The sequence below is a fragment of the Polyodon spathula genome, unplaced genomic scaffold (genome assembly GCF_017654505.1).
Source record: "Polyodon spathula isolate WHYD16114869_AA unplaced genomic scaffold, ASM1765450v1 scaffolds_906, whole genome shotgun sequence".
NCBI classification, from domain to species: Eukaryota; Metazoa; Chordata; class Actinopteri; order Acipenseriformes; family Polyodontidae; genus Polyodon; species Polyodon spathula.
This window is the reverse complement of record NW_024472393.1, coordinates 54976-77500: the sequence shown is the minus strand read 5'-3', so window position 1 is coordinate 77500 and position 22525 is coordinate 54976. Positions and strand designations below refer to the sequence as shown.

At 48.8% G+C, this 22525-nt stretch overlaps 1 protein-coding gene and 1 long non-coding RNA gene across 4 annotated transcripts in view; one reads left to right on the top strand and one right to left on the bottom strand.

Moving 5' to 3' along the window:
* The window catches only part of LOC121309151 (transcription activator BRG1), a 20966-nt gene extending 3254 nt beyond the window's left edge, over window positions 1-17712 (top strand). The window contains exons 4-34 of one of the 3 annotated variants that reach the window (XM_041242058.1): window positions 1-125; window positions 1020-1121; window positions 1299-1557; window positions 2445-2571; window positions 2768-2941; window positions 3465-3638; window positions 4159-4326; window positions 4973-5023; window positions 5152-5282; window positions 6037-6094; window positions 6566-6681; window positions 6829-6976; window positions 7508-7671; window positions 7890-7956; window positions 8294-8404; window positions 10266-10508; window positions 10669-10782; window positions 11121-11228; window positions 11370-11456; window positions 11656-11702; window positions 12085-12251; window positions 12540-12703; window positions 12855-13121; window positions 13504-13581; window positions 13874-14092; window positions 14184-14452; window positions 14649-14757; window positions 15163-15264; window positions 15972-16113; window positions 16458-16597; window positions 17144-17712. The exon at window positions 1-125 is cut by the window's left edge and continues 259 nt beyond it. In XM_041242058.1, coding sequence (XP_041097992.1) covers window positions 1-125; window positions 1020-1121; window positions 1299-1557; window positions 2445-2571; window positions 2768-2941; window positions 3465-3638; window positions 4159-4326; window positions 4973-5023; window positions 5152-5282; window positions 6037-6094; window positions 6566-6681; window positions 6829-6976; window positions 7508-7671; window positions 7890-7956; window positions 8294-8404; window positions 10266-10508; window positions 10669-10782; window positions 11121-11228; window positions 11370-11456; window positions 11656-11702; window positions 12085-12251; window positions 12540-12703; window positions 12855-13121; window positions 13504-13581; window positions 13874-14092; window positions 14184-14452; window positions 14649-14757; window positions 15163-15264; window positions 15972-16113; window positions 16458-16597; window positions 17144-17176 — 4264 coding nt within the window. In that variant the 3' untranslated portion in view covers window positions 17177-17712. The remainder of the gene's footprint in view (window positions 126-1019; window positions 1122-1298; window positions 1558-2444; window positions 2572-2767; window positions 2942-3464; window positions 3639-4158; window positions 4327-4972; window positions 5024-5151; window positions 5283-6036; window positions 6095-6565; window positions 6682-6828; window positions 6977-7507; window positions 7672-7889; window positions 7957-8293; window positions 8405-10265; window positions 10509-10668; window positions 10783-11120; window positions 11229-11369; window positions 11457-11655; window positions 11703-12084; window positions 12252-12539; window positions 12704-12854; window positions 13122-13503; window positions 13582-13873; window positions 14093-14183; window positions 14453-14648; window positions 14758-15162; window positions 15265-15971; window positions 16114-16457; window positions 16598-17143) is intronic. The other 2 variants (XM_041242060.1, XM_041242059.1) reach the window with 2 other exon arrangements.
* The window catches only part of LOC121309154, a 17925-nt gene continuing 1495 nt past the window's right edge, over window positions 6096-22525 (bottom strand). The window contains exons 2-3 of the long non-coding RNA XR_005948600.1: window positions 6479-6608; window positions 6096-6186 (exon numbers count right to left, since the gene is read on the bottom strand). This is a non-coding gene — a long non-coding RNA (uncharacterized LOC121309154). The remainder of the gene's footprint in view (window positions 6187-6478; window positions 6609-22525) is intronic.

Below are 22525 nucleotides of genomic sequence, written 5' to 3'. Positions count from 1 at the left end.
CCAGGGGAAGAGGCCCATGCCGGGGATGCAGTCGCAGATGCCAAGCCTACCTCCTCCCAGCGTTCCTGGGGCTGGACCTGGGCAAGGGCCTGGCCCCACCCCCTCCAACTACAACAGACCTCACGGTGAGAGCCGCCTTTTTATTTATTCCCCTCCTAATTAGTTTAGTTTAGCAGACTCCTTTTATGCAAGGTGACCTGCAGGTGTTGCAGGGCAGAAACAACGTGGTGAAGTTTACAGTGTGTGCAAGGACGGAGGCACGTAACTCTTCGCAGTCAATTTATTTATTCGGAGCTCGTCAGGCGCGTCGGGGCTCCTTTATTTCACACGCGCTGTTTAAATTTTTTTTTTTTTTTATTCGGAGTAAAACAGGTTTAAAAGGCACTGAATCGCAAAAGGACCCTCAGTACAACATCTCCAGCCAAGCCCCACCCCTTGTTCGCTGTGTTTTTCACATACCTTTTACAGACTGATAAATCCTCGCCTGATCACTCGTTTTATCACCAGACTCCTCAATAATGCGATCAGAGTCATTATTTTATTACTATAACATCTCCAAAAGCTCTGCAGGTGTCCGTGATATTCTTTGAGCGCTGGGTGCAGAAGCAGCTGTCTCCTTTGTTTGTGTCCGTGTTATCTCTGTAGTGCATGGGGCTGTCTGTATTGCTCAGACACCCCCCCCTTTTTTGCTGGCTTCATTCAGCTCCTATCGGTCTCACTCGGCCATTGAAAGGTTTTCTTGGCGTTTTCCGGAGAAATAACGACTAGACCCGTGCTTGACGTCTTTTTGATGATGTCAGACAGGGTCCGACATCGGACTGGAAAGGGTTAAGTCTTTTCATATTTACAGCAGCAAATGTTATAAAGTGCGTTGAGTAATTATGCTAATTTTGCAGCATGCAAATGTTAGTGAATATTTCTTGCCAGCAAATATCATCTTTATAAAGGAGTGCTTGCAGCAAACGTGGAGCACAAAGCAGGATGTACCATAAATCGACAAATTCATTTTTTTCCCCCGGCAGGAATGGTTGGACCCAACATGCCTCCTCCGGGACCCTCTGGGCTCCCCCCAGGGATGCAGGGCCAGCCCCTCAATGGACCCCCCAAACCCTGGGCAGAAGGTGAGCACGCATTTCAAATTGAGCTGGGTGACTAGGGGAATTCAGCTAAGAGCTGTATTTATTGTTGTGTGGCTTTATCTCTCTCTACCTCTGTACCGGGGCAAGTTCTTGAACTCCGTAGAGTTCACTCAGTTTTTTAAAAATGAATTCGGTTTTAATTCAGTTTCTTGTTTTCAGGACCCATGGTGAACGCTGCAGCCCCGACCAGCACCCCTCAGAAGCTGATCCCTCCCCAGCCGACAGGCCGCCCCTCTCCCGCTCCCCCCTCCGTACCACCTGCTGCCTCCCCCGTCATGCCCCCTCAGACCCAGTCCCCCGGCCAGCCGGTCCAGCCCCCGTCCATGGTGCAGCTGCACCAGAAACAGAACCGCATTACTCCCATCCAGAAACCCCGGGGCCTGGACCCTGTGGAGATCCTGCAGGAGCGGGAGTACAGGTAGGGGGCGCCGTTTCGCACACAACTCGCCAATTGGAACATCAGCACTGTGCTGATCTGAGAACCACGTGTGATTATTTATTTGGCAGCTGCTTTTATTCAAGGCGATTTTACAGGGCAGCACAGGGTTGCAGTGCAAGCTTAATATTTAGAGTCTAGTTTTACAGCAAATAACACTACTAGAATACAATGAGGGCTGTAAGGATACAGGTGGGTGATTTAGATGGGGAGTGGAGGGATTAATCTGATTGGTTGGTGGTGCTGGGATCGTTACTAGTTTGCAGGGTCTTGCATTGATCAGCTCCCATGCAATTCCTTATTTTCTGCTTCCTGTTCATAAGTCCTGCTACCGTGTCCTTTGTAAAGCAGTTTCCAATGCCCTTGAAGGAATCTGTATTGAAGGGGCATGAGAATGGTGGCGGGTTCGTTCAACCGCTTTTGTTTTTTTAAAGCCAGTTTACTTGACTGACAGCGAGTTCTTCAGCGGAAGCGATCGGCTGTCGCCCGCGGTCCGCGAGAAGCTCGTGACGGAGTGCTGCTGATTTCGCAGTTCTGATCAATGATGCGATGGGATTGATTATTTAAAACAAAAAGGATCAGGGAATAGAATTCCCCCCCCCTTGGACCGGTTTTGTTTCCTGACTGGTAATTGGTTCTGGAGTGAAAGTTGGTGTTGGGGGGTCTTTGAAAGAAGATCTGCAATGTGGGTCTTTTTTTTTAATTGCTTCCCGAGAGAAGTATCTTTCTCGGGGTGTGTTTTTAGATCACATTTAATTAAGATGCTGCATAAGCAGTGTGAGCCGATTGCCCCCCTTCATGTGCCAGAATGTGCCGCTCTACCCTGCTTGTTTTTAAATCTTATTCCTTGGTTCTGTGCGTGTTTGCAGGCTGCAGGCGCGCATTGCACACCGGATTCTGGAACTGGAAAACCTCCCAGGATCGCTGGCAGGAGACCTGAGGACCAAAGCAACCATCGAACTGAAAGCACTGAGGCTGCTCAGCTTTCAGAGACAGGTACCACTCGCTGTGTGTGTGACCCTGAGCGAGTCACTTCCCCTCTGTGTGCTCTGTGGAGGAGGCGTTAAATCAACGTCCTATTGGAAGTGACTCTGCATGTAATGTCACAGCCTGCCTCTGTAAAGCTCTTTGTGACGGCGGTCCGCTATGAAAGGCGCTATATAAAAATAAAGATGTTGTTTTTGTTTTGCAGTTGCGACAGGACGTGGTGGTGTGCATGCGCAGAGACACTGCCTTGGAGACCGCGCTCAACGCCAAGGCTTACAAGCGCAGCAAGAGGCAGAGCCTCCGCGAGGCGCGCATCACAGAGAAACTGGAGAAGCAGCAGAAGATTGAGCAGGAGCGCAAACGCAGGCAGAAGCACCAGGTGAGAAAACAATCTGCCAGTCCCAGAGAGAGGGAGGGAGGGAGAGAGGAGGGCACAGGGGTCAGCCGTCACACTAAACGGAACGAAGACGAATAAAGCGGGATATTGCATCGGTGTCTTGTAGGAAACGCAAATCAGGCGTTGCCCTGCTGTGCTGATTCATTTCTATTCAGAAATGTCCTTCGAGTGGAGATGTGGTCACAAGTTTTGATTCATCTGGAATTTTAGGATCGAGACATCATTTTAAAAACAACGAACGTAATTTTAGATCTTTTACTTCACATCATGTAATCAAAGAAACTACACAACGATATTACATAAAAGTCTACCGGAAACCGCTGTGTAATTCTGCATGTTAGCATAACATTATTCAGCAGGTTTTCATTCGACTTCTCTGTGCAAAATGAGATCGAGCCACAGGGACACACTTAACTATTTAGCCGTGGCTGTAGGAGTGATGATGAAATACAACAATTATTATTATTAATTTTTGTAAAAATTTCTTCTCATGTTTCGTAAAAAGGAATATCTCAACAGCATTCTCCAGCACGCCAAGGATTTCAAAGAGTACCACCGCTCCATCACCGGCAAGATCCAGAAGCTGACCAAAGCCGTGGCCACGTACCACGCCAACACGGAGCGCGAGCAGAAGAAGGAGAACGAGCGGATCGAGAAGGAGAGGATGAGGAGGCTGATGGTAAGCAGCAGGGTCCTGTGGGGTGGGGGGTCTCGCATCTTCATTGCAGCAATCCTGGTCTCTTGGTCCCCAGCAGCTTGTGTTTATGTTCCAATCTGGGCTTGATTAGTTGATGTTATACACCGGTGTGTTGCACTATGGTGATAACAGGCAGCTGTAACTTAGCACCCGGATCCAGGCTCCTGACCACGTGCAGCTGCAGGAAGGTCAATTCATTCATTCATTATTATTGGATGTAATTTAGCAGATGCATTTATCCAAAGCAACTTAGAGACCAGGGGGTGAGCTGTGCATCACAATTGCTGCTGCTGCACAGTCTCTTCCAATAGGACCTTGTTTTGTTTTAAGTCTCATTTGAAGGACGGAGCACAAGGAGGTTCAGTGACTTCCTCAGGGTCTCGAACACACACACACACACACACACACACACGCACACCCAGCCGACCCTGCAAATCAGCTGTTGAAGAACGCTGTCCATTCCCAGCGTTACCGAGAGCCTTCGTTTCATTCTTCCATCTAGGCTGAGGATGAGGAGGGCTACCGGAAGCTGATTGACCAGAAGAAGGACAAGCGCCTGGCTTACCTGCTCCAGCAGACTGACGAGTACGTGGCGAACCTGACAGAGCTCGTGCGCGCGCACAAGGCCGCCCAGGTGCTCAAGGACAAGAAGAAGAAGAAGAAAAAGAAGGTAGCGTGCAAGGGTTCGAGGGGGAGGGCTGGGATGCTGGGCTGCAGCTCTGTGTCCGGCTTCTACTGAAGCATCTGACAAGACAGGGAGTCCATTTACAATTCTAATGATGTCATGTTGAACCTTGTAATTGTAATTACTGTATCATTTATCAATTACAGTTCAATTACGCTCCTTTCCCAGCTGAATCATTCACACATCTGTTCTGATATATATATATTTTTTTTTACATTGAGAGAATTCATTTTTATTTCATTTTTAAAATAAATATTATAGGATGCGTTTCTGTGTTTTGTAGCCATGGTTACTGCTTGATAGAATAAGAGTGCACGTGTTAATGTGTGGAGCTGTTTATGCTTGTGTAATTGTATTTGTAATTGTAATTGAACAGAGTAGAATTGGAACTGGAATTTCAGCCAACAATCCAGCTGGAGTTCTAATAGAGCCCAGGTTTGGTCCAGGCGTGCCTGGATCCCTGTTTTATTGGAGGGAGCTACTTGGCCTGTTTCTCTCCCGTTAAAAATAAATCAATAAATTAATAAATAATGCTGAAGTGGTGGTGAAGAACTTGGGTTTTTAAACTAGCATTTTTTTAATTTATTTTTTTAATTTTTATTTATAATAATTGCCTTTCCCTTTCTCCCAGAAGGTAGAAGTCCCAGAAGGTCAGACTGCAGCTCTGGGTCCAGACGGGGAGGTGAGTGTACTGCTAGTGCTGCCAGCGTTAGGAAAAGCTACAAAAATCTGCCTGGAAATTCAAGTTCGTGCAGCGTTAACCCAATAAGTATCAAACTCTCTCTCTCTCGCTCTCTTGCTGTCTCTCAGCCTCTGGACGAAACCAGTCAAATGAGTGACCTCCCAGTGAAGGTTATCCATGTGGACAGTGGCAAGATCCTGACGGGCGCCGACGCCCCCAAAGCTGGACAGCTGGATGCCTGGCTGGAGATGAATCCGGGGTGAGTGTTGGTTTCGTTTCTAGCCTCTTCGCTGCCTCCCCTCCCGTCCTAGCCCTCTGAAACGGTCCACGCAGTGCGTTTCGATCTTCATGTCGTGCCGTTTCCATCTCTGATCAGCCGTGCTTCTCGTTGCAGACCACAACTGTATCAGGGTTGGGAATAATACTCCCGCTGCAGAGCAGTATGATCCCTTCCTGGATTTGCTATGACTTTTTATTAAGACACACCTGAGCTTGTTGCCTGTCTGATCAGGCTGGTAGTAAAACCTGGATTGGGTTAAACCTCTGTGCAACAGGAGTCTTACTTCATCCCTGCTGTACGATAACTACCTGCCTGAACACGGAAGTAGATCATTTGTCTGCATGAAACTAAAGCTTTCTTGCAGGGGAAACTGAATTGAATGCAGCTCGGTTTCTGTTGTGGTCCCGTGTGGGTATTGCTGTACTTTTTAAAATCTGTCTGCATTCTCTATACTGTGCACACGAGTGCAGACTGCTCTTCTCCACAGTGCTGCTGTATCAAAGTTACAGCGTTTCTCTGAGGCTGGGATTCTCATGATGGCTTTATTTATTTTTTGGCTTGGTTATAAAAATGATTGGCATAAACCCCCCCCCCCCCCCCCCCCCCCCCCCCCCCTTTTTTTTTTTTTTTTTTTTTTTTTTTTTAAACTTGAATGAATGGTTTTGGTCAATGAAAGTGGACCTTTTTTCTGTGCCGTGCTGACTCATCTCGTTCTTGTGTCCTGTAACTGCAGCTACGAAGTTGCTCTGAGGTCCGACAGCGAGGACAGCGGCTCCGAAGAGGAGGAGGAGGTATGTGAGATGCTCGTAACACGGCCAGTAAGAGATTCGGCTTTTATCCTCGTGTGTACAGGCACAGCGTAGCCAGCTGCAGCATCCTACACCTGCAAATGCCAAATGAATAAATTCAATATTTTTTACGTAGCAAAATGTAATTCTGTCGGGGTGATACTAAACTTTTGACCATAGCTGCAGTTAAGAGAATGAAAAATTCTCCAAAAAATGACTACATAGTAATCTAAAGGAGGACCGTGGCTCTTAATGGGTTAACCCCTCACTCACTTGTGAGAATCAGCCAGGATTGAGTTAAGCATGTTGAATAAGTAGGTAGTGAGCTCCAGTGATAAGGGGTTAAAGCTGTAACTAACTCCGTCAGTGCACAGGGTTTGCACCTACCTATTAGATACGCTGTCAGTGCCGGGTGTGTTGCAGTCTCTGTCTTTGGGCTTTGCAGCCGGGACTGTAGCTGTGTGTGTGTTTCAGGAGGAAGAGGAGGAACAGCCTCCTCCACAGCCCAGCCAGTCCGCTGTGGAAGAGAAGAAGATCTCAGACCCAGACTGTGAGGAAGTGTCCGAGGTCTACGTCAGGCACATCCTCGAGTGAGTAGCAAGCAGGGTTTCTTTTGATTTCAATGTCCTTTCATATTGTAGGGTGGGTACAATATCTCCGCTGTGGCTCTGGATATGACAGTGTACATTCTGATTTGGTTGCCAGTGCTAACTCTCCTTGCTTTGGGCTCTTTGCAGCAATGCCAAGCAGGATGTGGACGATGAGTACGGCTCTGCCGCTTTCGCCCGCGGGCTGCAGTCTTACTACGCTGTCGCTCACGCCGTCACCGAGAGAGTGGACAAGCAGTCTTCACTCCTCGTCAACGGACAGCTCAAGCAGTACCAGGTGAAGAGGAGACGAGCAATCCTGCAGTGTCTTCACATTTCATTACACAACTTGAATTACATTTAGGGATTCATTCCTTACATTGATTTTAAAGTTACATGGCTTAACTCACACTAGCCCTGCTGCTGCTGCTGCTGCACCCAGTCCTGGGGTTCAGAGCTCCCCTCAGTGAAGTCTAGTATTATTATTAATATTGCAATGATCAGGAGCCAGGAGTTTGAGCAGGGTTAGAAACTTACACTACCCCTGCTGCTGCTGCTGCACCCAGTCCTGGGGTTCAGAGCTCCCCTCAGTGAAGTCTAATATTATTATTAATATTGCAAGGATCAGGAGCCAGGAGTTTGAGCAGGGTTAGAAACTCACACTAGCCCTGCTGCTGCTGCTGCTGCACCCAGTCCTGGGGTTCAGAGCTCCCCTCAGTGAAGTCTAGTATTATTATTAATATTGCAAGGATCAGGAGGCAGGAGTTGGAGCAGGGTTAGAAACTCGCACTAGCCAGTTAAAGGTGGTTCTGGTCTCTTCTCATTGCAGGTGAAGGGTCTGGAGTGGCTGGTGTCTCTCTACAACAACAACCTCAACGGCATCCTGGCTGACGAGATGGGCCTGGGGAAGACGATCCAGACCATCGCTTTAATCACTTACCTCATGGAGAACAAGCGCATCAACGGGCCCTTCCTGATCATCGTACCTCTCTCGTACGTGCGTGTGTGTGTGTGTGTGTGTGTGTGTGTGTGTGTGTGTGTCTCGATCCTAAAGCTGTTGGCAAAGCTGAGACCTTGTGGCCCGGGCTGTAGGTGCAGAGTCACTGGTAGATTCTCCAGGATGCCTGCTCAAGCCGGTTTAGTCTGTCTGTGTGACCCGCCGCTCCGCTCTGCTAATCTCGTGTTTTTGTTCTCTTGCTTTGCGGTTTCAGAACGCTCTCGAACTGGGTTTATGAGTTTGATAAGTGGGGCCCCTCGGTGGTGAAGGTCTCCTACAAGGTAAGCTGCTGCATGGAGGCTCGATCGCGTTGCCCGCGCAAGTACCGAAGATTTATACCCTACAAGAAACTTCCAAAGGTGGCACGGTACTTTAGAATTGGCATATATTTGCCACCCATTCTGCCATCGCCAGAATGGTGTAAATTATTATTATTATTTATACTTGTAAGGTGTCCTGGTTAATTTTTTTCAATCATTGTGAAAGGAGCAGGGTTTGCAATCAATCTGAAAATCAATTTCTCATTCCTGTTCCCTTGTAATCAGTTCCTTTCTGAAGAGGGGAGAGGGGGAGACCTGAGACCCACGGGCTGTAATTGCTAATCCTTTCCTCTTTCAGGGCTCCCCGGCTGCGAGGAGAGCCTTCGTCCCTCAGCTTCGCAGCGGGAAGTTCAACGTGCTCCTCACCACTTACGAGTATATCATCAAGGACAAGCAAATCCTAGCCAAGGTGAGACCCTCCTTTGTGAAAAGGTCCAGGGAGTTTAATGAGACACAGCTTTGTGACCTACACACACTGCGGCTGATCAAGATTGCAGTAAAACCTGGAGTGGGTGAAACGGCTGTGCAATAGGAGTCTCATTTCCACCTTGCAAGTTGCACTGCTCTGAAGTTTTTTTGTTTTTTTTTATAAAATCGTATTTCTTACAAGTCGGTCGTCAAGCAGAAATGTGGAAGTGTTCTCTAGTGTTAGCAGTTAATGCCGGGGTGCTTCGCTGTGTTGCCCTGAACCTTCACGTGCTGGTGTTGCTAGGTAAGCGCTTGGAAGAAAGCTCTTTGTGACAATGCCACGCTTTTGCAAAATAATGATGTAGCCACAAGATGGCACAGCAAGCCTGTTAGTGAAGTGGCAACTTTTAAAAAAAATAATTTTATAATCTTTTCATTTAGAGATTCACGTGTGTTCAATTATTATCTTACACAATAACAGCAGCTCAGAGAGAGAGACAGAGCCACTGAACAGCAGCTCAGAGAGAGAGCCACTGAACAGCAGCTCAGAGAGAGAGCCACTGAACAGCAGCTCAGAGAGAGAGAGCCACTGAACAGCAGCTCAGAGAGAGAGAGCCACTGAACAGCAGCTCAGAGAGAGAGAGCCACTGAACAGCAGCTCAGAGAGAGAGAGCCACTGAACAGCAGCTCAGAGAGAGAGACACTGAACAGCAGCTCAGAGAGAGAGAGAGCCACTGAACAGCAGCAGAGACAGAGCCACTGAACAGCAGAGAGAGAGAGCCAGAACAGCAGCACAGAGAGAGAGAACAGAACAGCAGCTCAGAGAGAGAGACACTGAACAGCAGCACAGAGAGAGAGACACTGAACAGCAGCTCAGAGAGAGACACTGAACAGCAGCTCAGAGAGAGAGACACTGAACAGCAGCTCAGAGAGAGAGACACTGAACAGCAGCTCAGAGAGAGAGACACTGAACAGCAGCTCAGAGAGAGAGACAGAGCCACTGAACAGCAGCTCAGAGAGAGAGAGCCACTGAACAGCAGCTCAGAGAGAGAGACAGAGCCACTGAACAGCAGCTCAGAGAGAGAGACAGAGCCACTGAACAGCAGCTCAGAGAGAGAGACAGAGCCACTGAACAGCAGCTCAGAGAGAGAGAGAGCCACTGAACAGCAGCTCAGAGAGAGAGACAGAGCCACTGAACAGCAGCTCAGAGAGAGAGCCACTGAACAGCAGCTCAGAGAGAGAGACACTGAACAGCAGCTCAGAGAGAGAGAGCCACTGAACAGCAGCTCAGAGAGAGAGACACTGAGCACAGCAGAACAGCAGCTCAGAGAGAGAGAGAGCCACTGAACAGCAGCTCAGAGAGAGAGAGAGAGCCACTGAACAGCAGCTCAGAGAGAGAGACAGAGCCACTGAACAGCAGCTCAGAGAGAGACAGAGCCACTGAACAGCAGCTCAGAGAGAGAGACAGAGCCACTGAACAGCAGCTCAGAGAGAGAGACAGAGCCACTGAACAGCAGCTCAGAGAGAGAGACAGAGCCACTGAACAGCAGCTCAGAGAGAGAGACAGAGCCACTGAACAGCAGCTCAGAGAGAGAGACAGAGCCACTGAACAGCAGCTCAGAGAGAGAGACAGAGCCACTGAACAGCAGCTCAGAGAGAGAGACAGAGCCACTGAACAGCAGCTCAGAGAGAGAGACAGAGCCACTGAACAGCAGCTCAGAGAGAGAGCCACTGAACAGCTCTGAGCTGCAGATCAGATTCCATCAGTGATCAGAGTAAGCGGGGGGAAATCTCTGAGCCGTTACGCTTCACGCACCCACTGTAATGAACCTCGTGCTTCTCCGCTCGCCCCCCCCCCGCAGATCCGCTGGAAGTACATGATCGTGGACGAGGGTCACCGCATGAAGAACCACCACTGCAAGCTGACCCAGGTCCTCAACACTCACTACCTGGCTCCCCGGCGCCTCCTGCTGACCGGCACCCCACTGCAGAACAAGCTGCCCGAGCTCTGGGCTCTGCTCAACTTCCTCCTGCCCACCATCTTCAAGAGCTGCAGCACGTTCGAGCAGTGGTTCAATGCCCCCTTCGCCATGACCGGAGAAAAGGTAGCGTGCGCCTCCACAGAGGGCTTTCTGCGTACCTGGGAAACCTCCCACATTCATTTCTCTCTTGTCATTTGATGTCCTGTGAAGCGCGAGCCTGCGTCTGAGCGGTCTGTTCTGTTGCATTGAAACTCTCTCTCTCTCTCTCTCTCTCGTTTTGCAGGTGGATCTGAATGAAGAGGAGACCATCCTGATTATTCGCCGTCTCCACAAGGTGTTGCGCCCCTTCCTGCTGCGCAGGCTTAAGAAGGAGGTGGAGGCACAGCTCCCTGAGAAGGTAAAGACAGCCCTGTAAAGACGCCTTTAAACAAGATACCAGACTGGGGGGTGTGATGCATCAGCTGCAGAGTCACTTACAACAAGACGCAGCACAAGGAGGTTCGGTGACTCGCTCGGGGGTCACGCAGGGAGACGGTGGCTGAGCTGGGATTTGAACCTCCTGGGGGGTTTACAAGCCCTTTTCTTTAACCACTGGAGCACGCCGCCTCCTGTCCGACCGCATTTCACGTTGAGAATATAAAAATGCGTGTTGTTAAAGATTATTCCTATGCTCTTGCGTGCGTGCCGAGCGGTGTGGTGTGTGTTTTGCTAATGCGTCCGGTCCTGCGTTTCCAGGTGGAGTACGTGATTAAGTGTGACATGTCAGCGTTGCAGAGAGTCCTCTACAGACACATGCAGGCCAAGGGCGTGCTGCTGACCGATGGCTCCGAGAAGGACAAGAAGGTACGGGAATTAAAAAAAGAACAGGGCATTGCGCCGTGTGTTTGATTCAGAAATGGTGATTTACAGGGTTTGTTGAAACCCTGCCCTAGCTCCTGGCAGACCTGCTCTCATTGTTGGTGTGTGTGCTCTTCCTCTGCGCAGGGGAAGGGTGGGACGAAGACCCTGATGAACACCATCATGCAGCTGAGGAAGATCTGTAATCACCCGTACATGTTCCAGCACATTGAGGTAACCCTGCAGGCACGCGTGCGCTATAGGAAATGTTTTCTCATGTATTTCCACAAGAAGTTAAATGCGTTCTGTTTGAGACGCGTGTTTTTTGCCCGTTTTTGTTCTGCGAGGTGGTGTGTGGTCTATAGACGAACCTTCCTGTTTTTTCAACACAGCATGTTGATTTCATGGTTTTAACCCTTTGTTCTGGCTTCAGGAATCCTTCTCCGAGCACTTGGGCTTCAGTGGTGGAATTGTGCAGGGGTAAGTTGTTACACAAGTATCCACAGCTGTGAAATGTGCCAACGCGGACCTGGGTGCGTTTCGGATGGTTCGTGCCGTCTTTCTGTTAAGCCAGGGTTGGGCATCAGTTTTAAAACCGATTCTTAATCCATTCCAAGTCCTCCTAATGCAATTGATTAAATCAGAATTGGGATATTGATTTTAATGCCCTGCTGTAGGCTTGTTTGTAGCTGGCTGGGGCTTGGCGGGTTTATGAACAGCCTCTTGCATCTAGCGCTCTCTCTCTCTGATACACGAGACCTCGATCCTCGGGTCTCTCTCTGAGAGCAGGGAGAGCCTTTGTTGTTCACGGTGGTAGAGTCCATTCTGGGTCTCCTGTAATTTTGTTGGTTTTCTCTTCTAGACCCGATCTGTACCGTGCCTCAGGCAAGTTCGAGGTGCTGGACCGCATCCTCCCGAAACTACGAGCCACCAATCACAAGGTGCTGCTGTTCTGTCAGATGACCTCGCTGATGACCATCATGGAAGACTACTTCGCTTACCGCAACTTTAAATACCTCAGACTGGATGGTGAGCGCCGGGGGGGCAGGACCATTCTTTTAGTCATTTTGTTTGTAGCAGTGCTGGGATGAATATGGGATCTTCATGCGTCAGGGATGGGAATACTACTCCTGTTTTGTAGCTTTTTCGCCCATTCCAGGTTTTACTATGAGCTTGATTAGCCACGGTGTGTGTAGGTAATAAGAGATGGGCAGAGTGGCCTTTTCTCGTTCCTAAACTAGCACAGGGGTGTCTCATTAAAGTCATAGTAAAACCAGAACTAGATCAAACTCTGTCTCTGTCTGTCTGTCCGTCCAGGAACCACTAAAGCTGAAGATCGTGGGATGCTGCTGAAGACCTTCAACGACCCCAGCTCCCAGTACTTCGTGTTCCTGCTCAGCACTCGCGCCGGAGGGCTGGGGCTCAATCTGCAGTCTGCCGACACGGTCGTCATCTTCGACAGCGACTGGAACCCCCACCAGGTAACGAGCGCCCCCCAGTGACCGGGGAGAAGGGCTGGAGTTTTCCAGCAGATTCCACGAACAACCTTCTCCGTCCGCTAATAAGAGATGCTAAGGCACTGAATGTGTGGCACTAAACGTTCTCTCTCTCTCTCTTGCGGTCTCTCTGCAGGATCTCCAGGCCCAGGACCGCGCTCACCGCATCGGGCAGCAGAACGAGGTGCGAGTCCTGCGCCTGTGCACGGTCAACAGTGTGGAGGAGAAGATCCTGGCCGCAGCCAAGTACAAGCTGAACGTGGACCAGAAAGTCATCCAGGCGGGCATGTTCGACCAGAAATCCAGCAGCCACGAGCGGCGCGCCTTCCTGCAGGCCATCCTGGAGCACGAGGAGCAGGACGAGGTCGGGAGCCAGGGGGTGTGGCGCTCCGGGGGGGTGTGGGTGAGTGGCATCTCCAGGACAGCCCCCGCGTTGCACACTCAGCCCGCCGCTGCTCTGAACCCAACTGAAACAGCGCTGAATTTTTTTTTTAAAGCACGATACTTCTCTTTTATTTCTGTTTTCCGGTCCCCTCCCAGAGCCTCAGTGACTCAATTTAAAGTGTTGCTTCAGGAAATCATTCCTAGATTAATTAGAGACCTCTCTCCCACTCCTGCTGTTCGCTTGTGTTGTAATACAGGGTTCTACCTGAACTCCATCGCATGTCTTCAAGTTAGAGACTAATAAAGCCTTTCGTCTGTAGCCTTTTTACCAAGGATGGGGAACAAGATCTCTGTGTTTCTCTTAACAAGCCTCTCTCTCTCAATCTCTCTTCCCCCCGCAGGAAGAGGACGAGGTCCCGGATGACGAGACTGTGAACCAGATGATTGCACGCAGCGAGGAGGAGTTCGATCACTTCATGGTGCGTTCTGGGGAAACCTTTCAACCCCTTTTTATAAAGATGTTTTTTTTTATTCTGGTCATACTTAGCGAGCCAGTAGTCTGAGGGAAGTTATCCTGCAATAAACTCCCCATTCTCAGCTGTGCTGCTTTCCTAGAACAAGGAAAAGATTTCGGGGGAGGTGAGGTGAGGTGCTCATTAAAATATTTAACCTAAGGGGAGATGATTTATCTATTCAGAGATGCCAGGGAATGTTGTGGGTGCGTGATGTAGATCTCCTTGTTTGACACTCGCAGTCTCGTTCTTCCCCCAGCGCATGGACATGGACCGGCGACGCGAGGAGGCCCGTAACCCGAAACGCAAGCCCCGTCTGATGGAGGAGGACGAGCTGCCCACCTGGATCATGAAGGACGACGCGGAGGTGGAGCGGCTGACCTGCGAGGAGGAGGAGGAGAAGATGTTCGGCCGCGGCTCCCGGCAACGCAAGGAGGTCGACTACAGCGACTCGCTGACCGAGAAGCAGTGGCTCAAGGTGAGGCGAGGGGGGAGAGAGGGGCGCCCGCCCACCCGCAACCACCTCAAAATGCTCGCTGGCAAATCCTGTCTCTCTCCTCCTCCTGCAGGCGATCGAGGAAGGAACGCTGGAGGAGATCGAGGAGGAGGTGCGGCACAAGAAGACGACCCGGAAGAGGAAGCGCGACCCGGACCTGGCAGCGCCCCCCGCGCCCGCCCCCACCCCCACCACGAGCACCCGCAGCCGCGAGAAGGACGAGGACAGCAAGAAGCAGAAAAAGCGTGGGCGCCCCCCTGCGGAGAAGCTCGCCCCGAACCCGCCCAACCTTACCAAGAAGATGAAGAAGATCGTGGAGGCGGTCATCAAGTACAAGGAGAGGTGAGGCGGGCGCTGTTTCCTCATGTCTCTTCAATCTGGCTTGCTGTGCAAGGAGAGGCCACCCTGCTCCGAGAGCCAGGAAGGGCTTACGAGCTCCTTTTTGTTTTGGGTATTTTTTTTTTTTTTTAGCGCAACGTTTTCTCATCGGGTTGAATTAAAGGGCAGCTTCCCCTTTTTTTTTAATTCCCTGTCGCAGCAACAACGGACGGCAGCTGAGCGAGGTCTTCATCCAGCTCCCGTCACGCAAAGAGCTGCCAGAATACTACGAGCTGATCCGCAAACCCGTGGACTTCAAGAAGATCAAGGTGTGAGGGGAGGGGGGGGTCAAACTCCGCTCCCTGGAGGACCGTCGGGGGGGAACACACTCGCTGTGACCTTAGTGGTGTTTTTTCCCCCCCATAGTAAAAAAAAAAAAAAATTTTGCTTGTTTCACAGTTTTAAAACTAGACGTTTCGCAATGAAAAATAATATATATTGAAGCAAAATATTTTCTTTTTTAAAGGGATTTGATAATATAAACGTGACGGGTCAGAAAATGCATAACAAGGGAAATGCTTTTATTTTATTTAAGGTTACCCCAAAAAATATGTTTTGCAGTATTGTTCATAAAGCCGTTTAAGTCTCGTCAGTCACGCTGTGGACCTGCTGTTGGAACCCCTGTGTGTAACCCGTCTCCCCCACCCCCCCTCCTCTCCCCCACACCTTCCCAGGAGCGAATCCGGAATCACAAGTACCGCAGCCTCAGTGACCTGGAGAAGGACGTCATGCTGCTGTGTCAGAACGCACAGACCTTCAACCTGGAGGGGTCGCTGGTGAGAGAGAGGAGGAGGGGAGGGGAGGAGGGATACAGCCAAAAGCATTGCATCACCCTCTACAATTTGATTCGTTCTGCTTTGTAAAGTGTGTGTATATATAATGTATGTGTGTTTTTTGTCTCAATCCTAAAATTCTAGGTGATGCAAAACTTTTGGCACAGCTCTGTAAATAACTAAGTAGAGTGTTTAAATGTTGTCTAACGTGGATCCCGCATGAGGACAGGAGGCTCGGGCGAGTCGTTTTCTCTCTATTATGAATTTATTTTTCTCCCGCTAAACCATTTTTATTTCTTACTCCTGGTAATTTATTTTAAAGCAATTGAAAGTTTTGTTGGATCAGAGTGGGAGCTGTCACTCCAATCAAACACAGCTGTCTCGTGTGTTACTGAATCTGCTCTTGTCAAAGTTTTTCATTGACCTATTTTTTTCAACTTCATGCAAACAAAAACGAACTGAGAGAAAAGAAATTTACTTTTTTTTTTTTTTTTTAGCTTTTGTAGACTTCATTGATTTCATAAAACAAAAATGGGGTCAAAAGACGCAAGCCTGGAGTTTCTGTTGTAAAATAGAAATCTTGATTTTGACGAGTGGGTGTGTTTTTGACAGCGTCTGTCTGAGTCTCGGTGACCTGCAAGGTGTTCAGGGATAATGTATGTCCTGGTTTGGGTGTTTTTTTTGTCTTTGCCTGCTTTTGAAAATCGCTGAATGAACAGATCTACGAAGACTCCATCGTGCTGCAGTCCGTGTTCACCAGCGTGCGCCAGAAGATCGAGAAAGAGGAGGAGAGCGACGGGGAGGACAGCGAGGAGGAGGAAGAGGTGGAGGATGAAGGATCGGAGTCCGAGTGTAAGCGTGACGTGTCGCTGGCCTGCGCCGCTTGTCGGCGTGGCTGGGGGATGTATTCCTGTTCCGTTTGTTTCCCTTTTAATCAATCCCCAGACGTCATCCTTTATCAAAATTGCAGTTTGCAGAGTAAAAAAAAAAGGGCTTCTCAGAGCAGAGGCAACCAAATGACTTAAAGATATACAGTGAAACATTGCTTTTAAAACCACCTCATATTTTAAGGCCGCATTCTGTGGTCTCGTCTACCGATGTCAATGTAAAGTCGCTGTCAGTGTTAACCCATTAAGTGCCTTTGCCCTCATTTTGAAGAACTTTTTAATGTTCTCTATGTCCTCGTCTCTCGGCAGCCCGTTCTGTGAAGGTCAAGATCAAGCTGGGCCGCAAGGAGAAGAGCCAGGAGAGGGGCAAAGGCCGGCGCCGCCCGAGCCGGGGGTCCAGAGCCAGGCCGGTGGTCAGCGACGACGACAGCGAGGAGGAGCAGGAGGAGGTGAGCGCCCTGCAGGGGGCGCTGAACCCGGGCGTGAGGGCGTGGGGTTCAGCTCCTCCAGCCTCAGAGATTTTAAACACCTTTTTGTAAAGTTTTTGGCGTATCCAATATTAGTCTTGTTGGATTCAGCTGAAATTCTTCAATGTTTTAAACTTTTAAGATTTAAACAAGTTTATCTGTTAGTCGTGTTTTGGATTCAGTTTAAACTCCTCAAATGTAACTTTTTGAAAGCGTTTTAAATGTTGACATGTTGCATTTCGCGATGGTGGATTTGGTTGAAACGTTGTCCTGGTTAAACGCCTGTTTAAATCTTTTACACGTGAAACACGTTGGGAGTGCTGGTACCCACTCGGATATCCCTTCTCAAGAAGGGCTGCAGCAGTTTAAAACAGACGCGGACAGTATTAGTGTGTGTGTGAGGGGGAGACTACATGTGCCCAACACTGTGTGTGGAATAGAAAGGATGGGGAACAAGATCTCTGTGTTTCTCTTAACAAGACCTCTCTCTCTCTCTCTCTCTCCTCCATCTCTCCTCTCTCCTCTCAGGAGCGCTCTGCCAGCGGCAGTGAAGATGATTGAGCGGCTCCTCAAAAGGAAACATTCCCACCCTGCCTTTTCCGAAGCCCGACTCTGTGGTATTTTTTACGTAGGAAAAAACAACTGAGTAGTAATAATTAGTGGCAGGTTTTTTTTTTTTTTTTTAGCTTAAAAAAATAAATAAAAAAAATTAAAAAATTCCTTATTTATACAAGTAAGATGTAGGACTGTTTTATTGTCTCGCCTCGTCCTGGAATCTGGAAAAGTGTCAACTTTACCTGTGCAAAAAACAAACAAAAAACCTCACGACCAGAACAGCTGAATTGTGTTTTTTTTTTATTTTTCTCCCTCAGTTTTATTTCCATGACAGTTCTGTTTTTGTCAGACGCAGTTAAAGGGGTTGGTGTAACTCTCGGATCGCATGTGCAGAAATGCACTCCTAGTACTGTGTGTGTTTTTAATAAAATCAGGTCAACCCCCCCTGCAGTCTTTGTATGTTCCCTCGGACACTGGGGGTGCCTCTCTCTGTGTGTGTCAGTGTCACTGGATCACAAATAATAAAGAACCCTTTCAAAACATGTCAAGTGTCTTTATTCTTCACTTGGAGAGAATTTGAGAAGGGTTTGAGCAGGATCTGGAGTTCAGTTCAGACTCTGTTCAGTGCTACCCTCCCTGCTTGATGACCTGTCTAATTTGAGTACGTTTTGCAGCATTTGTATCCCGTTGGCATTTTAATTCAGAGTAATGTAGTGATTATAACCAACCCTCTGCGCTGCGCTCCACGCCCACCAGAGGTCTCCCGTTGCCTGTCAAGTCTTTGTAAAGGAGCACTCAGAGGGTGGGGGGGGAGGTGTATAGAGCAATGCTTTCAATGCAGGATTTGTAAGCGGGTAGTGAAGCACTGAGTTGAAGGTTTTTCACAGAATGTTTAAATAGACAGGTTCACAAAAGCCATGTTGCAAAACATCTTTTTATTTGTGGAGCACGTATGTCAGTCATCTCTTTTAAAGGGGTAAAAGTCACTGGTCCTGTTGCAATGAAACTTGGTATGGGCATTCCTCACTGCTGTACGCTGTATACAAACATCTCACTGTGAATTCTCTTTTCATTTCCAAGCTCCCACAGTTACAATGCCACCAAGGTGCAAAAGCTTCATTCTTAGTCCTGCTTGCACACGCCAGAGAGGTGCGACCCAAACAGACCACAGCCAGACAAAACCACACAACTGGTTTGAGTTTTTGAGTCACAGTGATTTGAGCAAATATCAACATGGAGCAAAGAAAGACAAAGGCTCTTCTACTTGGAGAACAGCCTCCCTCTGTTCTGGGGGAGCAGAGAAAGACAAAGCCTCTAATGCTTGTAGAACAGCCTCCCTCTGCTGGTGGAGCAGAGAGGGAGAGAAAGGTTCTTATACCCTCTGAACAGCCTCCCTCTGCTCTGTGCTGGTGGAGCAGAGAAAGGGAGGCTCCTAAATAAAACAAATGATTATATACCTCTGCACTGCAAACATTTGCTTAAGGAAAGGATTCATGATAAAAATAAATAAAATCGAAGCTGGCTGATATATGAAAATGATTCATCTGTTTGAATAGTTTATCCCACTTCAAACAAATGCCATTGCCAGTATACATGTACACCAGTGTATTGATGTAAAGAGTCGCAGTAAAGCAGGCAGCGCTCTGAGCAGCCATGGCTGAGGTTCATGAGTGAGTAACAGCACAGAGCACTGTGGGCTGGGGGCTGACACTTCACATTTACTACAATGTATTTTGGGTGTTTGACATCCGCGCCGTTTCCTGCCTTCTCGCTCCCTTCCTTCCTGTGTGAGTGGAGGTGTTGTGCAAACAGGAAGTGACACGGCACTGCTGTTACCGGGGTTTCTCTGTTCTGTATAGAGAGCGCTGTGTGCTCTATAGAGCGTTCTGTATAGAGAGCGCTGTGTGCTCTATAGAGCGTTCTGTATAGAGAGCGCTCTGTATAGAGAGCGCTGTGCTTGCTTGGAGAATCCTAAATTCTGGCACTAAACAGCCTTTCTAATTCTGTTCAAATCATGCGACGCCCCTCTGCCAGTCGGGACGTCAGTGCTGTCTGCAAGTCACTGAGCTACCCTCAAATGATTTTACTTTTTTTCCTAATTTAAACCCCCCCCCTTTTTTTTTTCAATGTGGCTTTACCATAGTTGGGACAAATGAATGCAACTGCAGTACAGATTACAAAGTCTGTTCGTTGTAATCTTGTCCTTGGTATACAAAAGCCAAGGCTGTGTGGTTTGCCTGACCTTCGAAATGCGATTTGGTTTTTGTACAATCCATGCTTTTTCCTTATTGTTGATCAAGGACTAGACCGGGAAAGAGGGCGTGGTCATTTCCTGAAGTAGTCTTCCCGGGAGCCAATGAGAGGCGAGGTGTGAAACAGAAGGGGGTGGAGTCTGGAATGTGGTGTGATATAGCGGCGAGCCCACCTCATAAACACAACACAGCTTCCTATACAGTCACCAGGATGTTAGGAATTCCACACCAGCCTCTCCTCCCTCTCTCTCCCTCTCTCTCTCTCCATTAAGAGTACTGTTTGCAATACAGGATCCCGCGCACACACACGTTATGAGAGGTTTTTTTTAGGTTATTTTGTGTAAATAACAGGTGTTCAGATTCTCCCTCACAATGGCAATGTAACTGGACAGATCCCAGGTCCAGTCGTGTGCTCCTCACTGTGGTTCCTGTTCACTTATCCTATCATGCTGTTTCTGCTTCCCTTTGGCCCCTAGTTCCATACAGCAGTTAAAAAATAAAAACTGTGGCTAATAACTCAGATAATAAAGAGCATCACTGAAACGTCAAGCAGTGTGTGTGTTTACATTGCAGGTCACACCAGTGCATTGATTTCTTTGTGTTGTCGTCTGACCAAAACACGTTCAATGTCGAAAAAGCCAGGTTTGAACAACTAGAGCAGCTATTATCCTTTAAACAGATATATATATATATATATATATATATATATATATATATATATATATATATATATATATATATATATATTTTCTGGACTATGACCTTTATTCCTTTGATTTACTGAAGCTTATTGGTAGATTGCTGGACTTAAGTTTGGACTTTTACAGAAAGTTTATTGGTAAAGACGTTTTACCAGTAAATCCTGAGATTCGCCAATATTCTGACTTTCACAGTAACACCTACACACGCACACGCACACGCACATGCACACCACACGCACGATTAGAGATTAGTGGAATGGGGAAGGTGGTTCACTCCTGACAGTTAGGATTCTACAAGCAAGCCTTGGAGCAGGAAAAGGGAGATTCGGAGAAAAACGATTGGCACAGGAAAACCCACAACCATCCGAGAGAGAGAGCATCACGATGCAATGCCATCTGAAACAACTTGAAACCTTAAATCAATCCAGACGAAACCGGGTTTAAGGGTTAGAAGTTCTTTAGCGATAGCCTCATCAGCAAGGGGAGGTGAAAGCGAGGCCAGCGTTGATACAGTGCAGGCGCTGCCTTGTGGAGAGCGAGTCTGTGTTGGTTTTACAGCAGGACTGCGCAGAGCTAGACCTTCACACTAGGCCAGCCTTGGACCGAAAAGATAGCCCAGCCTGTTGCCATGGAAACATGACGTAGGAGTGTTCCGGCACAAATGTTAGTTATCTGAAAGAAAACAGGTGCGTGCCTCAAAGGGGGTCAAAAGAGGGAGCAGTTCAATCTGCCTGCCTCAAGCCTGCCCTGGACTGGAGGGAGCACCCTTTCTCTTAGGGGGGTGAGGGAGGGAGGGAGCAGTTCAGTCTCCATGCCTCAAGCCTGCCCTGGACTGGAGGGAGCACCCTTTCTCTTAGGGGGGTGAGGGAGGGAGGGAGCAGTTCAGTCTCCCTGCCTCAAGCCTGCCCTGGACTGGAGGGAGCACCCTTTCTCTTAGGAGGGTGAGGGAGGGAGGGAGCAGTTCAGTCTCCCTGCCTCAAGCCTGCCCTGGACTGGAGGGAGCACCCTTTCTCTTAGGCCTCAAGCCTGGGTGGAGGGTGAGGGAGGGAGGAAGCAGTTCAGTCTCCGTGCCTCAAGCCTGCCCTGGAGAGAGCAGTTAATTGCTCACTAAAAGCCTCATTGTGCAGTGTGTGTTTCAACCCCATTATGTGCTAATGGTAATGCCGTCTGCTAATGATTTTCTTTTTCCTTGATTCTAATGGCATCCCAGTGGTGCTGATCTGTAAAAGTGCATTGAAAAACTTGAATTAAAAATAAATGACCCTGCATACACACACACTGACACACACACTGAGACACACACACTTAGTTCTTCGTTCACGCAGCCAGCTTCGAACACGTTCCAGTAAGCGCTTGTCAGAGTCATTTAGACTTGGCACTGGACGGGCGATGTGCATTAACTGAGATCGATCAGAGGCTGCCTGGTAACTGAATCAAAAAGAGACCTTAAAATCCCTCTGTCAGTTACACACTACACTCAGAACACATTAACAGCAAAACACGCGTTTAGCTGCGCTGTGACGGTGAGCTGCTATCAAGGGATCCTCAGGGTTAGGGTGAGGTTATTGTTATGAAATTAAACTGTGTTTTAGTACCTGCATTAGCGTGTGATCGGGCTGGAGCGGGTAATGATGAAGTCTTACCGAGTTGCACACGCAGCGCTACCCTATGGGAGATGCCCTGTGGGAGGCTGCGGTCTGCAGCGATACCCCGTGGGAGCTGCCCTCTGGGAGGCTGCGGTCTGCAGCGCTACCCCGTGGGAGCTGCCCTGTGGGAGGCTGCGGTCTGCAGCGATACCCCGTGGGAGCTGCCCTGTGGGATGCTGCACTCTGCAGCGTACCCCTGCCCTGTGGGAGTCTGCAGCGATACCCCGTGGGAGATGCCCTGTGGGAGGCTGCGGTCTGCAGCGCTACCCCGTGGGAGATGCCCTGTGGGAGGCTGCGGTCTGCAGCGCTACCCCGTGGGAGATGCCCTGTGGGAGGCTGCGGTCTGCAGCGCTACCCCGTGGGAGATGCCCTGTGGGAGGCTGCAGTCTGCAGCGATACCCCGTGGGAGGCTGCGGTCTGCAGCGATACCCTCTCAGCTGCTGGATTAACATGCGGGCAGGGCATCTACAAACAGCAGAGCTGCGCTTGCACTGCGCATGTTCAATAAAACAAATACTGACTGACACCAGCCGCTTCTGTTAATCACTCTTGTTCCACTGTTACCATTTTGTTATACTTTGCATTAAATATATTATTATTATTATTATTATTATTATTATTATTGCTGTTGTCAGCTGGGAGAGTCTGTTTATTTATTGTTGTTATTTAGCAGCAGGTCTATAGCAAGCCGTGCCGGGGTTGATTGGGCTCTAATTTGTCTATTTATTTATTTATTTATTTATTAACGGACACGAA